The 16,729-nt window shown below is 37.7% G+C and overlaps 1 protein-coding gene across 4 annotated transcripts in view; it reads left to right on the top strand.

Moving 5' to 3' along the window:
* Positions 1-16,729, top strand: part of itprid2 (ITPR interacting domain containing 2) — a 154,167-nt gene that overhangs the window by 92,820 nt on the left and 44,618 nt on the right. For all 4 annotated transcript variants that reach the window (XM_043693469.1, XM_043693468.1, XM_043693470.1 and 1 more), the window contains 6 exons: positions 2,658-2,707; positions 2,964-3,020; positions 11,188-11,230; positions 11,321-11,419; positions 12,936-13,144; positions 15,860-16,629. In XM_043693469.1, coding sequence (XP_043549404.1) covers positions 2,658-2,707; positions 2,964-3,020; positions 11,188-11,230; positions 11,321-11,419; positions 12,936-13,144; positions 15,860-16,629 — 1,228 coding nt within the window. The remainder of the gene's footprint in view (positions 1-2,657; positions 2,708-2,963; positions 3,021-11,187; positions 11,231-11,320; positions 11,420-12,935; positions 13,145-15,859; positions 16,630-16,729) is intronic.

Here is a 16,729-nt window from a genome sequence, read left to right as displayed (position 1 = left end):
AGTCAATATTTATCTCCCCCCCCCCCCCCCCCCATCATGAGCAATTTAATACTGAATAACTACTCAGTTTGTTTGTTGTTGTTGTTTGTGAGACACTGCTTTGTGCATATTAACTTCCATATGTTCTACTTTTGTGAATAAGAGATGCTATACAAATGCAAGTTTTTTTTCTGGGAAAATAAACTGGAGTAAAATTTTATGTATTTTGATAGGAGGCAACAGAAAGATGAAAAGTACTGCAGTATAAGGCATTTCCCTTTTACCCTTCTCCAAAAGATTTTGTTACACTTAGATTAACAAGATAGTACAAATTAATTTTTGCATTTCATAGCCTTGCCAAAAACAGAATACTTTTTGAATATAAGCCATTTCGTTTGTGTACTTTGGTTACCCAAATAGCAATTATTTTTTGGTTGAATTCGTTAAGTTGTAGGACAGCGAATGCAAACAAAATTTAAAATATACTCATCCAGCAATGTGAGCATTTAAAGAGCAACAGTTGACAGGATGAAATAAGATGATTTAGTAAAAATGTACTATCTTTCTAAAAATTGTGTGGATGTTTTGGAAATAATATGGTGAAAAATTGTGTAATTGCTATAAGATAATCTGATGTTTTTCTTAATTGTGCAAGAGAATCCAAAGAGTTTAGCAAAGAAATACCTATTAAATATTGCATGAAATATGACTAGTTTACATGGTTTCTAACAAGGATTATCTATTGTATCCAAGAAACTTTTGTAGGGAATGAAGGTGATTTCAAGTAACCCTGCCTTTATTGCAGGAAAACATGCTCTTTGCAAGGGCATGGCTGCAATACATTTGACCTGAATCTGCCATTCTGGGTCAGCATCCAATTCCTGGTCAGCATCCTTATTTCTTACCCAGATTAGACAGATTTCCCCTTTTTATAGGATTTCTATTGGCTGAGCCTCTGAAGCAGGTCAGCGGATCAGCAGTCAGCAACTATACCGTGTTATACAGTCGTTTCTGCCTTAACATGGTAGGCCCATTCTCATGCAATCCAGTGTTATAAGAAAATCACATAATAGCAGCACCATTTAAACTAATGGAGCTAGAATTGTATTATAATGAATACACACATTAAAAGAAACAATGCCCTCATTTCATCAATCGTGTTGTAGTGAATTTGTGTTAACGAAACGTGTGTTATAGCAGAAAGACCTGTTCTGCAGGTGATGCCCTATTCCATAGTTTAAAGGTCCCAAAGCCTTGACAGAGACAAAGAGAAGGAATGTGTTGTAGGGAGAAGGTAGATTGCCCAGTGGTAGGATGCCATGAAATGACTGCTGGTGGGTGAGATAGTTGGTTGCCAGGCGGATGTGGGAATGGTAGATGGGGACTGTGGCAGGTAGATTTCTGAGGGTTTATTGTAGGCTGGGTGGGGAAATTAAGGCTGGACGCCGGTGGGTTTTGCTGTGCATGGTCATGTAGATTAGGGGATTCAATCAGGTCAGGAAGATGCGAGCCACAAGGAGCAGGGTCAGGTCCACTGGAAATTGGGGGTCATGTTGGGAGGAAATGTGGTGTTCAGGTGCCAGGGGGATGTATGAAGAGAGTCATGGGGTTTGTGGGGTTTTGAATATCTCTGATAAAGCAGGATGGGCTGTAGTTGAGAGAGAGTGGGTCAGTTTTTGGTAGCATATGGTGGGTGTTCAGTTTAATAGTAACCTAGGAATTGGATCAAGGTGTAATTCCTCTAACATTTCCTGGTTAACTATTAAGCCAAGCAAGGATAAAACTAGAATTTAAAACATCATTAAGAGAGAGTCCAAACAAGTGTTTTTCTGGTCAGCATTTTATTCTCAGTCTCTCAGATCAGCCCCATCAATACCGATTTACATGTTCCTCCTAAAAATGCACCCAATCAGGTTTGTGACAAATTATCCTCACTTTACTCTAGCTGTTTTCTGCTTCCATTTGGCGTCAGGCTGCTGCCAAACCCAGTAGATAATAACTAGTGAGTGGGAACAGTCTGAAATTTCCAACTCCAATGGTTCTAGTCATGGTTAAATTGCCCATCAGACATTTAGACTTACTGCTGCCCCTGGACATCCACACGGTTCCGATTCACAACTCATTCTATGCTTCAGCAATGATTTTTCTTCCAATCGTAAGATCTCGGCCAGTGTGTTTTTGTTGCTCTCAAAATATTGTAACAATTCTTTCTTTCTTCTATTAAAATTGTGTGTGAGAAGAGGCTCCTGTATTTTCCTCTGATCAGGTGTAGTGCATACACCACACAGAAGCATTCCAGTATTCAGCAGCTTTTCATTGCTTGTTTGCTTTGAAAGAAAAGGCAGACCACAAGACTTTTCATGACCTCAAGCTGGCTGAAAGCCATTCAGTGAAATATTTTAGAAGTTTGGGACAGTTGTAATAGTGTAAGCAGATTGTTGTGTTGTAGTTGGTAGCGACATTATGGCATGTCAAAAAACCCTCTGCTAACAAGAGCTTCATTTAGCCAATTTTCTACTTATCCTAAGTTCTTGTCTTCTTCGGAGCCTGTTTTTTAATGAGAAATAAAAGCTGTTGATATGGTGATTGTTCTCTTACATTTTTGTCTTTTTGCTTATTTGCAAGCATATTTCGTAAAACATAAGTTTCTTTATCAAATATTTATTGTACGTTTACAGACCACCATTAGGGGCATCTTTGGAAGAACAAAGCCAACTGCCCTTAAAAGGTAAATTTGATTTTTTTACCAATGGATGTTGTTTGAATTGGTAGAAAAGGTGATTTATTTTAGAGGTATGATTTCATTAATTTTTTTATTTTTTGTTTTTATGGGTTTTCTTTCTTTTAATGCAATGTCATGCAAGTGTCTGAAGTGGCAAGTAAATTAGAGTCACAGCTTAAAAATATAACTTGCAAAGCATAATGTTGATATAAAGGCATTTGAGGAATGTAGGGTATGCATAATTTTGTAAATGTTTCAACAGGTGCAGGTACAAAGAATGGCTGTAGTTTTGAGGATGACCTGTCCCTGGGTGCAGAAGGTAGGTATATTTTCTGATGAAGAATGTATAGTAGTATTTTCACTCCAGTCCTTTGTATTCTATTACCTCATTAGTTTTGTGAGTTACCAGGTAAAAATAAGTACATTTATAGCATCTGCTTGTACAGTTACGGATTGTTACTGATATTAGTTCTGACGCAGAAGAACTGCTGCTTAATAGGTTTCCTTAACAACTGTAGAGCTACTGCATAAAGATAGGAATTTGTAAAGTGGCCAATGCAAAGTTTTAGTACAAGGCAATGTTCTGGAACTATCTTTCAAAATAACACTTAGGCTTTTTCCACTACTTAATTTAGAAATTTGTTTGAAATTTAAAATGATGCTGGTTATTTTTTAACAGCTATCTTGTACCATGCTGCATTTAGAAAAAAATGCTCAATCTATTTTCAAGCCTTTGTGGCCTTGTGAAACTGTGGTTTCCACTGGACCTTCACATTTTTGCCAGTTTTAAAATAATGATGATCTGTGTGTGCACAAGTGAGCTTACCATTTCATTTTTAGATTCTTTATCAACAGTGATTGCTATACATTATGCAGAGACCAAGTTTGGTACACATTAAAACTTGTTTTGCTTTTTATTAATTTGTTTGTAGAATGTGGGTATCACTGGCTGGGCCAGCATTTATCGCCCATCATTAAATGCCCTTGAGAAAGTGGTGGCGATCTGCCTTTTTGCACATCTAGTACAGTCCATGAAGTGTAGATACATTCACAGTGCTTTTGGAAAGGAAGGTCCATGATTTTGACCCAGTGATGCTACATTAATGGATATACAGTTCCTGATGAGGTTTTTTCTGTGTTAGCCCACGTAACATATATGTCACAAAGTGTAGATTCTTGTTGAGACAGAATTATTGAAGGTATTAGCAACCCTTGTTATTTATATGGCAACAATATCTTAGACTTGCCCACAGTCCCGGTTCTGTGTCTTGTGATGCCACAGTGCAACGCACACATGTAGCTGACTGCAAACACCAATTCCAGTCAACAGGGTGTTACTGAAGGCAAGGCAAGTGACTTTTTATTGCAATGTCATGCAAGTGTCTGAAGTGGCAAGTAAATTACATCACTTCCAATAATACACCACTTCCAGTTCAGAATGGTATGAATTGGAGGAGATCTTGTGGGTAGTGATGTTCACATGCACCTCCCACTGCTGACTTTCTCAGTGGTAAAAGTTGTGGGTTTGGGTGGTGCTGTTGAAGGAATTGTGGTGAGTTGCTACAATCTAACTTGTAAATGATGGTGCACAATGCTGTTACTGCACATTGGTGGTAGAAAGAGTGAATGTTGAAGATGGTGAATAGTATGCCAATCTGGTGGCTTTATCTTGAATGGTGTTGAGTTTCATAAATGTTGTTGAAGCTGCACTCCTCCAGGAAAGTGGTATTTTATTACACTCCTGACCTGTGGCTTGGAGGTGATACACAGACTTCAGGGAGTTGCTCCTTGCAGAATCGCGAGTCTCTGATCTGCATTCATAGCCACAGTATTCGTATGGTTAGTCCAGTCCAGTTTCTGGTCAATGTAACCCTAGGATTTGTTATTGGGGGAATTCAGTAATGCTAATGTCTCTGAACCTCAGGAAGATGGTTGGATTATCTCTGGTTGGAAATGGTCATTATCTGGCGCTTGAGTAGTGCAAATGTTACTGTTTGACAACTTGCCTTAATTGTAACAGTAAACAATCATACTTTAATTCTCAAATGATATTTCCAGTTTACACAGCAGCAATCCTAAAACCTCTGAACAGGGTTGCTAGTTCTTGTGCATTTAGTGCCATATTGGGGTCAGTTTGGTCTGTGGGTTATTGCCTGCTAGATTTGGTTTAATGTCAGTGCTTTTATTTATCTGAATGGAGAGACTTTTCCACCCACAAATTTTGAACCTGTTCCATTTTGAGCACAGGAGGAAAGAAATATTTATGGAACATTTATCTTTTCTCCTTCTTTGTGCACTATGCATGATCATCAGACATAGGGAAACTACAGAAGAGAAACCATGACCAGTCTGCTTTGTATTGCCATTCATCAATCCTCCAGTGTGATACAAAACTCTCTCCAGGAATTGTTTTAAAACTGCTTGCCAACTACCTGGAGGACTAATCAAAACCGGTTGCCCCACCCATAACTAATTCTTTTTCAGTCTTACTATTGACTGTCCAGGTTTGAATACTCAGAAAGGTAATGTTAGCTAGTAACTAGTTTGATCTTATTCGCACATACTCAATGTTCAAACGGGAAATGTATTTTCCTATTTTGCCAGCAGTAGGTTAATTTTCTTTATGGATGATCCATTCAGCTTCGGAGTGAAATTGTCATGATATTCGTTATTAGGATAAGGCTTTACTGTCTGTCCAAAAATATTTGGTGAAACCTAATATTCTTGTGTATAAAATATTTACATGTTTCAACGAGTTAAACAATCTTGCCAGGGAAAACTGCTTCTTACCAAGTTAAAGGAATAGAATTGAAAAGGTGTCATGTTTGTGTGACTGTGATACAAAAAGTTACCTACTTACTGATTAATATTAGGAGTGCAATTTTCCCCTTTCATATGGGAGTTAGCATGTTAAGTATCAATTTACTTGCCACTCCTACCGCTACTATTGGAATATTGCGTGCAATTCTGGTCGTCTTCCTATTGGAAAGATGTTGTGAAACTTGAAAGGGTTCAGAAAAGATTTACAAGGATGTTGCCAGGGTTAGAGGATTTGAGTGATAGGGAGAGGCTGAACAGGCTGGGACTGTTTTCCCTGGAGCATCGGAGACTGAGGGGTGACCTTATAGAGGTTTACAAAATCATGAGGGGCATGGATAGGGTAAATAGACAAAGTCTTTTCCCTGTGGTCAGGGAGTCCGGAACTAGAGGGCATAGGTTTAGGGTGAGAGGGGAAAGATATAAAAGAGACCAAAGGGCAACTTTTTCACAGAGGGTGGTACGGGTATGGAATGAGCTGCCAGAGGAAGTGGTGGAGGTGGTACAATTGCGACATTTAAGAGGCATTTGGATGGGTATATGAATAGGAAGGGTTTGGAGGGATATGGGCCGGGTGCTTGTAGGTGGGACTAGATTAGGTTGGGATATCTGGTTGGTATGGATGGGTTGGACCGAAGGGTCTGTTTCCATGCTGTACATCTCTATGACTCTATGATCAGCCACCAACTTGTGAAGCTTTAGCAAATATCTCAGCCTATGACAGGCCTTGACAGTGGTGTCTTAACTCCCTTTCTTACCATCTCTCTCCAGCTTCAGGGAGGACAAAATAATATTAATTTATTTTCTATAATTGAAAGGTTTGTTCAATGATGAACTGCTTTTAGGCTTTCATATAATATGGAAATCAAATTAAAATTGCACTTCATCTATTTAAATAAAGCAACTGAGTTTGTAAATATATTCAAACAACTTCCTGGTTTAATCATTTCTGGGAATTCCATTCAATTTCTGATTACCATTGATGCGAAGCTCAGTTAATGCCTTCGTTACCTCTCGACTCTGCTGTTGCAGCCCAACCTTGGCTGATCTCCATATTCTACTCTATAAACTTAAGGTTATCCAAAATCTAGATTCCCATATCTTAATTGACAATATCTTTTTTTACCTCAATTATCTGGTCCAGCCCCACAATCTTTCAGTATCTCCATTGATTTAATTCTGGCCTCTTGAGTATCTCTGATTTTTATTGTCCCACCAGTGGTAGTTTTACTTTCAACTGCTTAGCCTCTAAGTTTTGGAATATCCTCCTTTTTACCTTTCTGCCTTTGCTTTCCTCCTCAAAGATACTCCTCAGAACCTACTTCTTTGTCCAAATGTTTTGTGATCCGTCCCAATAGCCTCTGATGTGGCTCAGTGGGATATTTTGTTTTATAATGCTTCTATGAAGTGTTTTGGCATGGTTTATTATGTTACAAGTGCTCTATAAATAACACAATAATAGCACAAAATAAACATTAAGCAATGTGTTTTGCTTTGAAAAAGGGTTGAGCTGGTTTTCCAAAGTAATGTTCGAAAAGCAAGAGTAAACAAATTCAGATGACTGAGACTGAGACTTGAACTTGTGGCCATTGGCAGTAGAGATTTAATTATTAGAGCTCTGCATCTGTGTTACAAATTTTGGGGAGAGGCCATTGAGGGATGTGAAAACAACAATTAAAATTTTAAAATGTTGTTTGACTGAGAGTCAATGTAAGTCAGCAAGCTTGGGGTGTTAGATGAACGAGATTTGGTGTGAGTTAAGATGTAGGCAGTAAGGTTTTGAGACCTCGAGAAAAGATGTTAGAATAATCACTGATATTACAGAATTGTTTAAAATCCTCAAACCTTAACATAGTCTGTTATAGCAAACTTAGATACTAATAAGCTTAGTTATGACTAATAGTTCAATAATCAAAAGAAAAATTAGAATGCTTTGCACTCAATTTGTATAACTTCTTACTGACCAAAAACCTTTTCAATAAGACCTGATTATTATGATCCTCATGTTCTATGGTCACATGTGTGATTTGTCTCCCCTGCCTGTTTTTGTTTACCACAGAGTGATGAGGTCAATTGTAAGTTGACAGAGTGGTTTATTTTATTAGAAATAAGTGATAGAATTTCACTGAAATGATATAATTTTTTAAATTGCTTATGGTATGAAAAATAACAAAATATTCCTCTTAATAAGCCAGTCTCGCTTGCCAAGCTCGCAAATGTGTCCACATTAACGTTAAGGATGTGTCTGTAGCATTCTTAGATTGATTGATTGAAGTGAGATCGACATGACTCTTCTCTAAAATATTAATAAAAAGGGATCATGCTGAAAGCACTCGGGGTTCAGAAGACAGAATCAAAGCTCATTTCTCTGAGAGCACTCTATCAAGCATTGAATTAGCTTTATTGTCGTATGTACGCAAATGAGTACAGTGAAAAGTTTACAAGTCGCCAAATTACGGCACCATCTTAAGTACAAAGGTACTGAGGTACAGATTCTTCAGAACTAATTCTTAGGGAAAGAAAAATTAGGAAAGCAAAGAAATAAAAAAAAGTCCAGCATTACAGGTCACAGGAACAAATTAGAAAAATGAAGAAGTAAAAAGTTCAGAATAAGTCTTTCCAGTCCAGTCCAGTCCAAGCTGGCACCCAGCCTCCAATAACTGAAAGAGAGACCTCCATTGCCTCACCGCTGCCGGTTCCAGATGCACTGACGAAGAAGTTGCCCCACCTTTGGTGCCGTCTCTTAGTTGCTGGGCCCACTTCGCTGGTGCTACTGATTCATTGTGCTGCCACCTCCAATCTTCCATGGCACTTCCATTGCTTAGATGGCCTTCTCTCCGACCATGCATCTACTCCCTACAGATACACAATTCTCTGGAAATATTGGTATGCACAAACTACTGTGCATTATTGCTTTGAATGGTAAATCTTCAGGAAAGGCTCTTCAAATTCCTAGCTACCATTTTTTTTTTCTTTGGCTTCAACCATTTTGCTCTCGAGCCGTATAACTACGTTGGATATCTGGAAATTAAATATTTGAATCTACATCTGGCATTATATCTGAAGAAGATGTAGCTTAAAAGTAAATATATTTTCACCCTCTCTCAAAGAAGATATTATTGAATCACATTCTGCAGCTACACTTGCAACCTCTTGCAATGAGTAACAACAGCTGGCATTCTTATTGCTGTAATCCCCCAAAGCATCTTGTAGAGGTATATTTAATGAAAAGGGTATTGAGACAAGAAAGGAAATATTTCATGCAGTGATCTGAAGCTTTTTTACAAAATGTTATGGACAGTAGAGTTTTAGATGGTCGGTATGGACAGGTTGGACCATAGGGTCTGTTTCTGTGCTGTACATCTCTATGACTCTATGAGCTGAAGGTTTTGTATGATGAAAGGTGGGAGGGCTCATTAAACAAGTGCTGCAATAATTAAGTCTAGTGGAACAAGTGAGGGGAGGTGCAGGATGTTGAATAATAGAGGCAGGCAATATTGGTGATGAAAGGTGGCAAATTCAGCTTCCAATTGAATGAGTTGCCAAGGTTTTGGGCAGTCTGGTTTAGTTGAAAAAATGGCTTGGAAGGAGGATGGAATTGGTGCAAAGAGATTATTTTTATTTGATAGTTTCCCAGTGCTTAGGTGGGGTTAATCTAATGCTGAAAACAACGCAAGTAGTTTGACATAGCATCAGCAATGGAATGGTTAAGATGTGAGAGAGCTGGATTCCATAGGCAAGTATGGAAACTGACTCCAGGTTGGTCCATGATGACATACAACACATTTTCACATGACCTTGATAATTGAGCGCGTGGTTTATTCATCCTAGTTATCACAACCAAATTCTTGCTTGATGTCCTATGTCATTTGATATGTGTACACCCATTTATGAGTCATGGAAAATGATTGAGCGGGAGAACTCTGCTTGTTTTTTTTCTTTACTCAATCAACAGCCTTGAGGCTTGATGTGACACCAGAATCTCTTCCCTGTTGAAAATCCTCTAAATCCATACAGATGAAATACCTAACATGAAATCTTTATTACACTGGGTGTTACCTTAATTCCTTAAACCTTTATGTAACTGAAATATCACTGGGATTGATGTACATTTAGAATTCAGATGGTTTATATTACATTTGTTTTCCAAATGCCACAGATTTATTAAAGATATGAAGAAATGGGAAGGAGAAGACTTATTAGAATTGTTCAGAGTATATGGCTCAGAAACATGCCATTGGCACAAGTCAGTTCAGAGTTATACAGTATGACCTTCCTCCCAACATTGCCCACACAATTGTAAGCAAAACCCTTGTATCCTTTTTATAGACTTATCTAGAGTCCCCTTCAATGCATCTATATTATTTACCCCAGCCACTTTCTGTGGGTGTGAACTCCACACACTTGCCACTCTAACTAAAAAAGTTTCTTTTGATTTCTTCATCTGATTGGTTGCTGATCATCTTCTGTCATTTTGCTCTTTCCCAGACGTGAACTCATTTTATCTGAGTCTACTCCAAATATATTGTTCATATTTTTTAAAACTTCTACCTGTTCACCCTCAGTTCTCTCTTTTGAACAGACAAGATCCTCAGTCAGTTTATAATTTCCTGACAGTTACAATTTTTTTCTTTTCACTCTGTTGTCTCTATGTCAATTTTATAATGTGGTGTCAAGAACTGCACACATTACTACAATCATAGCTTCACGAGGTTTGACACAAATTTAGCACAATACCACTACTTATCTTTCTGTACCTCTAGAAATAAATTCTAGTGCTTGGTTTCCTTTGTAACCTTATTAGTTGGCATTGCTACTTACGTGATTTCTGTATTTACACTCCCACATACCTGTGCTCTGTATCAAGCTTAGATATCTACTTTTCAAATAATGTGCCTCCTTATTTATCTTGCCAAAGTGGCACAGACTTATTATGGCACAGAAGGAGGCCAGCCTCTTTCTTTTTTAGAAAAATAATTACTTGAATGTTATAAGGGTACTCCTCCACCTTTGCGTTACTGTAGGAACATCCTGTGTAATTTAGTGTGAATGCCTTACTGAAGTTTGCAGTCATATTACACAGCCTGCCTTCCAATTTCTCAGAAGCACTCTTGGAACCCGTGGCTTTCCACTGGGTATGCAAAGCCACAAATCTGTCCTTATAAGTTATCAGAAGAGGTTTACTCAATTGGTTTAACAAGTCTGCACAGAGTAAAATTTATCTATGTACCAGTTGTCTTAACTTTGTGTTATGTGGCCAGGTTGTTCAAAAAAGTAAGCTTTGATCTTCTGAAGTGAATGCAAAATGGAATAAACAGCAAGAAGAGGATTAGTTCTGAAGAAGTCATCAGACTCAAAATGTCAACTCTGCTTCTCTCTCACGGATGCTGCCAAACCTGCTGTGTTTCTCCAGCATTTTCTGTTTTTGTTTCCAGACCTGCAGCATTCACAGTACTTTTGTTTAAGTGAGAAGGATACCAGTTAAGATATAAAGTGCGGATGAGCATGAAATAAAAGTGCTTATGGCTTGTCGAGTCAAGGAGCCCATCAGCAAACAGCTATTGTTTCTAGCTTGTGAAGTTAGATATCTGCATCTATACAGCTGTTTGTTTAAATTGTAGACTTTCTGAAGACCAATAAATTTTATTATTCAAACTTTTCATCTACAGCAAAACATCTTCAGACTTGCAGTGACTCGATATCAGCAGCAAGGTTAGTATACACTTCAGGAAAAATGCTTTTGTTAATTTGCTTACTGAAGAGAACATTCAATATTTCTAATCAAATACTTATGCTTTGTAGCCATGGGACATCAGCCAAGGAAAAACGGAAGCAGTTTTATCAAATGGGAAACAGCATGAATTCTACTGGCTCTGGCAGGAGCAATACAACTGTATCTAGGTAATCTGATGTCAAATGAAATGTAGGCTTCTAACCTTTTTTGTTGTTCACTGCATATTCCTCAGCTAATAATGTTTAACAATGTGTATTGAATTTGTACAGAAAGTATATTATAATGTAGTTCAAAAATGTCTGCATGCCTTCTACTTGAGTAAACTGTGTTATTATAAATGTACTTCCGGTTTTTAGTAAATTTGTTGAGAGTTTGGATGTGCAGCAGTTAAATGGTTGCTTTTCTTAAAAAAAAAATGCAATTGTATTGCACTAAAGAAGTTATTTTTACATCAATTTTTCATTTCCTGCCATTGTTGTGTATGAAAATATGTTTAGCCTTGTATAAAAGGATTTACCCAGGAATTCCTAATTTTCCAGGATAAGTGGTTAGTGATTTCAGTAATGCCTTGCACTTCGTTATCCACAATCTTAATTGTTTTCCACCAATCTTCTATGAACTATCCCTCCTTATTAAAATCATTAATTTTAATTTTTTCCTCAGTGTCAGCATTATGATGAAAAAAGGCTATTATGTTGATCATTTGTATGCAATGATATGTCTCTTTGCTATTAACTATTATTATTTCACAGGCATGGACTACAGGTCTTTTTCAGTATAGCCAACTATTATTTTTAAATCTGTTCAGCTGAAGGGTTGAAACTTTTTTTTTCTGCACTGCATACATTACATATTAACAACTTGTCATACCAGGCTAACTCTCTTGCTGACTGTTAATGTTAGAATATGAACAACATTTTTAAGCTTGGTTGGTCAGGGATAGAACAAAAGTACAAACATTCCTTTTAGCATTCCCTAATAATAAGGTTGTATTTTGTGTTGTCAACAGTCCCTCAAACTTATGCATTCATTAACTGGATTTCCCCAGATGGCAAACAAAACACATCAGAGAGAATTAGTGATTCTCTAGTGATTCTATGAAAACTCATGAAAATGTTTTAATGTACCATATTGAAATTTAAGTATATATTGAGTAAAATTACTCTTTCGTTACTCTAAATTGAAAGGTATATATCTACTGTCACGATTGATTCAGCCTTTTGAGACATTGAGGTCTGGATTTTCATGTCTCCAACCATGTCAGAATGGAGTCAGATGATATTTAAAAGTAGTGGGTGGGATCCAATTCCAGAATTCCTGCTCTGTTGTATGGGATTTTTATAGTCCAGATAAGGATGTGGGTCCCAGTCTTGACTGTGCTCACTCTGTTGTGGTCATGGACATTTCACCCCTGCTATTTCCATAAAGTTTATTTCGTTAGGACATGGGGTCCAGAATATCTGAGCCATGGTCTAGTATAGAATGCAAAGGAGTTCAGTGGTAGGCGAGCATTTATTACTACATTCTAGCTCGGAAAGCCTTTGAGGCTGTACAAAAGTGCAAAGAACTATTAAACTCACAATTGTCTATAAGTTTATTTTTCTGATTCGTTTGATAATTTTTTAACTTTTTTTACTCTGTTTGCATTGAAATATTTGTTGTTTTCTTTTATTTTCTGCTCAGTGTTTCAGAATTATTGGACCTTTATGAGGAAGATCCTGAGGATGTTCTGTATAATCTTGGATTTGGAACAGATGAGCCTGACCTTGCATCTAAAATTCCATGTCGATTTTTTAATGCTGCATCATTTGCAAAAGGAATTGATTTTAAGCTATTTTTAGATGCTCAAATGCAACGTATGGAATTAGACAATCCAAATTTTGCTCTTACAAGTAGGTTTCTCTTTTTGAAAAAAAATCAAATTCATTAATATTCTCTGTTTATTAACATTTTGCACCATAACCTAATTGAGTAATTTAACAATTTATTCAAACATTTATTTTCTGAAGAAATAACAATGCTTCCTATTTATTTTCAAAAAAGGAAAAGCAATCTATGTTTTAACATAAATGAATCTCAATCCTGATGACTATAAGTATTCTAAGTGGCATACTTGTTTTTGCATATTCTTGACCCTGTTTCCACAGAGAAAACTACCAGAATGCAAGTTTGTTCCTAATTTGATGCCAGTTTAGCAGTTTCAGGTCACAAAGAAGTCACTTTATATGAAAGTTCTTTTGTCTCATAAAGCAAACTGTAAAGAGATGCAAGAATATAGCAGATAGGAAGAGATTTTAAGAAACGCACTTACATGATGTAGTGCTTTCAGAATGCAAATAACATTGACCTTTCTCCAAAAGGTTGGAAGTAACTCAAATGCAAAATTATTCTTCCTCCGTTGTAGATGCCAGGCATCATGCTCTCTTTTGGGCTATTTGAGGCTTGTAAGTGACTAATTAATGACAACAAAGAATCCTCCTCTGACTGTGACTGGTAATCTACCATTGGCATAGTCCGGAAGGGAAAGGGAATGGTCACAACTATGTAACTGTGGCTTCAGGATATGTTGGAGCTCCTCCTGACTAAAGCATGCCGAGGTGGGCCTCCCTCCCTACCCTAGTAGAAAGACCCACCCCAACGTACACCTTCATTCATTGCTGTCCCTGACCCCCTGATTGCTGCAAAAAGACCCCAGCACCCACTCCAACTGCCTGGCTATCTGGTTTCCAACACTGCCTCTGTTCAAGGTTTGATTGCCATTCCAGCAGCAGCCACTACACCTAAAGGCCCTGACCTTGGGCAGTGACCTGTGAAATATGCTTGGGGCTTCCTGGGCAGCTGGAGATGGGATTGCCCCCAATATTTCAACTGATTAGCTTCCCCCAAAAATTCCAACAGTTGTCTTTATCTGACGCCTTGTATATGTTACTATTGTCCTCCCTGATCTTTTATTTCAATGCTTTCAGTAAGCCTTTTGTTTTGTGGACTACTTAGATGAAGAATTAACTACTGACTGCACTGCTGTTAGGATAAATGTAGTGATGTTTACTAAAGAACATGGTTTTCAGATAGTTTAGAGTACAATACTCCACTCACCTCTATTCAAGCCTTGGACTTCACAACATTGGCTGTTAGGGACTTATGGTTTTGTCTATCGCTAAAGTTAATGGTAATGAAGAAAATGGTCAGCATGTCTGAAGAGTTGTATGTGATTATAGAGTAGCCCCCCAATATCAGTGATACAGTTTTCAATCCAGCACAAAGGAATGTCTTTAGGAGCCCAAACCAATAAGGACAATCAGCATTATGTGTGTACTGTTTGCTAAAACTTACAGATATATCAAACTTGTTGTAACACTTGCCACATTACACTTCACTGATACCATCCCCATTGTTATAAAACTCTGAAAATTCCACATCCTACCATGGATAGGCTGCTAATTAATTGAAAATACCATTGAAATCTGAATGATTCTAGCCAATTTTATGTTCTTTATCACCTGGCTGTTTAATTTCCATGAGGTCTTCTATATATTTGTTGAATACACATATTTTGGTCATTTTTGTGTCCAAATAATCATTGCGATCTAAAAATGTCTTTAAATTATAGCTTATTACATAGACTGCCAGATTGCAAACCTCTCAGACTTGTTTTCAAAAGCCTCTAGGGCCTAACCAGTCCTTATTCTTCTAATCTCCTTCAGTCCTATAACTTGGTGATTTGTGCGTACTCTAATTCTGGCCTCTTGTGTGTTCCAGCTTTAAACACGACATCATCAACAGTTTTGCCTTAAGCCACCTTCGCTGTGAGATGTGTGTTTTTGTTATTGGTCACTGTCCCTAATATCTCCTCCATTACCAAGTGCTGAATCTTTTGGTGTTTAAATGAAAGACGTTGTGACGATTTGATATTTTAAGGGTGCTGTCTACATACATTGTTACTTGACCAGAATTTCTTTACAAATATTTTTTGAAGTATTTAAGGTATAGAATTAGATTTGTTCTTATGAAATGGTAGTATGTCTGTTGCGATAACATTACATGATTTCAAGCAGTAGTCATCACTATTCATGGTTAATGTTCACCGTGACCAGGCATTGTACAGTTGTAGTAGTTATAAAAATTATAGATGGCACTCATGATTTGGAGATGCTGGTGTTGGACTAGGGTGTACCAAGTTAAAAAAAATCTCACAACACCAGACTATAGTCCAACAGGTTTAATTGGAAGTACTAGCTTTTGGAGTGCTGATCCTTTATCAGATGGTTGTGGAGAATAAGAATTTATAGCAAAAGTTTACAGTGGGATGTAACTAAAATTATATATTGAAAAAGACCTGGATTGTTTGTTAAGTCTCTCAGCTGTTAGAATGACCATGTTGGTTTCAGTTCTTTCACTTGTAAATCGCAAAGCGTTTTTTAAAAGTTATATTCTCAAGTGAATGGCACTATCTGTGTCTGGTCTATCATTCAGATGGCATAGAGAAATTTTGTGTAGGACTGTTACAAATTTTATTGGTATTTAATCCTTCTGTGTGTTGCTGTCATATCCTAAGCTCTATCATGTGTATTATTCTTTGTATGATAAATTCTTCCTTTCAATTACAGGCCGGTTCCGCCAGATTAAAGTTCTCACCACTGTGGCTAATGTATTCTCATCACTGTATTCTCAAGTTTCTGGTGCCCATGTGAAAAGGATTGGTAGTTCAACAGAAGACTCGGCTGCAGGTGAAGCTCCTGCAAATGGAAATGTTGCAGCCAGTAGATTAAAGAAAACCGTGTCAAAACTCAATTTGCTTGGGCCACAGCAGGTAAAAGGGACAGAAACAAGCAATCAAACAGAATCAGCAGATACGGAAGGTTCTAAACCATCGCAGTCTCCCGGGACTAATGAAAGTATGACTGACAATGAGAAGAAAGAGGAGGTAAAGCAAAAGAAAGAAGCAAGGCTGCAGAAATGGCGTAAATTGACTGACTCTTCACTGAAGACTGTAACTGAAGAAGTGATTGGTGGAAGTGATTCTCCTTTTAGTCCCTTAGAATCTGTTCCTCAGGGAATGACATGCGACGTAACAGCTGGCCAGACATCCGTGCTGAGTGGGGCTGTGAACACTCGAAAAGGGTCAGGGAATTATTTGAAAGAGGATAGTGGGATCTCAGATTCTGTTCTGACTGAGGACCTCCACAGTACCTCCACAGACAGGGAACCTGAAGCCAACAGCGAACTGACATCTGTCCACTCCCAGGAAAGTTCAGAGATAGTGAGCACAGGACCAGTGTGTTCAACTCACAGCAAAGGGCCTACTGCAACAATTCAGCATCCAATTGTGAAAACTCTGATGGAGGAGCAGAAGGAATTCTCTTTTGATTTAGAAGAGGTGAATTGTCACTTCAGTTTGTGTTCATCTGCCAAAAAAATTGCTTAATATGTTACTTACTAAATTAACCAATTTACTAATGTCCTCAAGGGAAGAAAGT

This window comes from Chiloscyllium plagiosum, chromosome 7 (genome assembly GCF_004010195.1).
Source record: "Chiloscyllium plagiosum isolate BGI_BamShark_2017 chromosome 7, ASM401019v2, whole genome shotgun sequence".
Lineage (NCBI taxonomy): Eukaryota > Metazoa > Chordata > Chondrichthyes > Orectolobiformes > Hemiscylliidae > Chiloscyllium > Chiloscyllium plagiosum.
The sequence above is the reverse complement of the archived record's forward strand: the minus strand, read 5'-3'. Positions and strand labels throughout refer to the sequence as shown.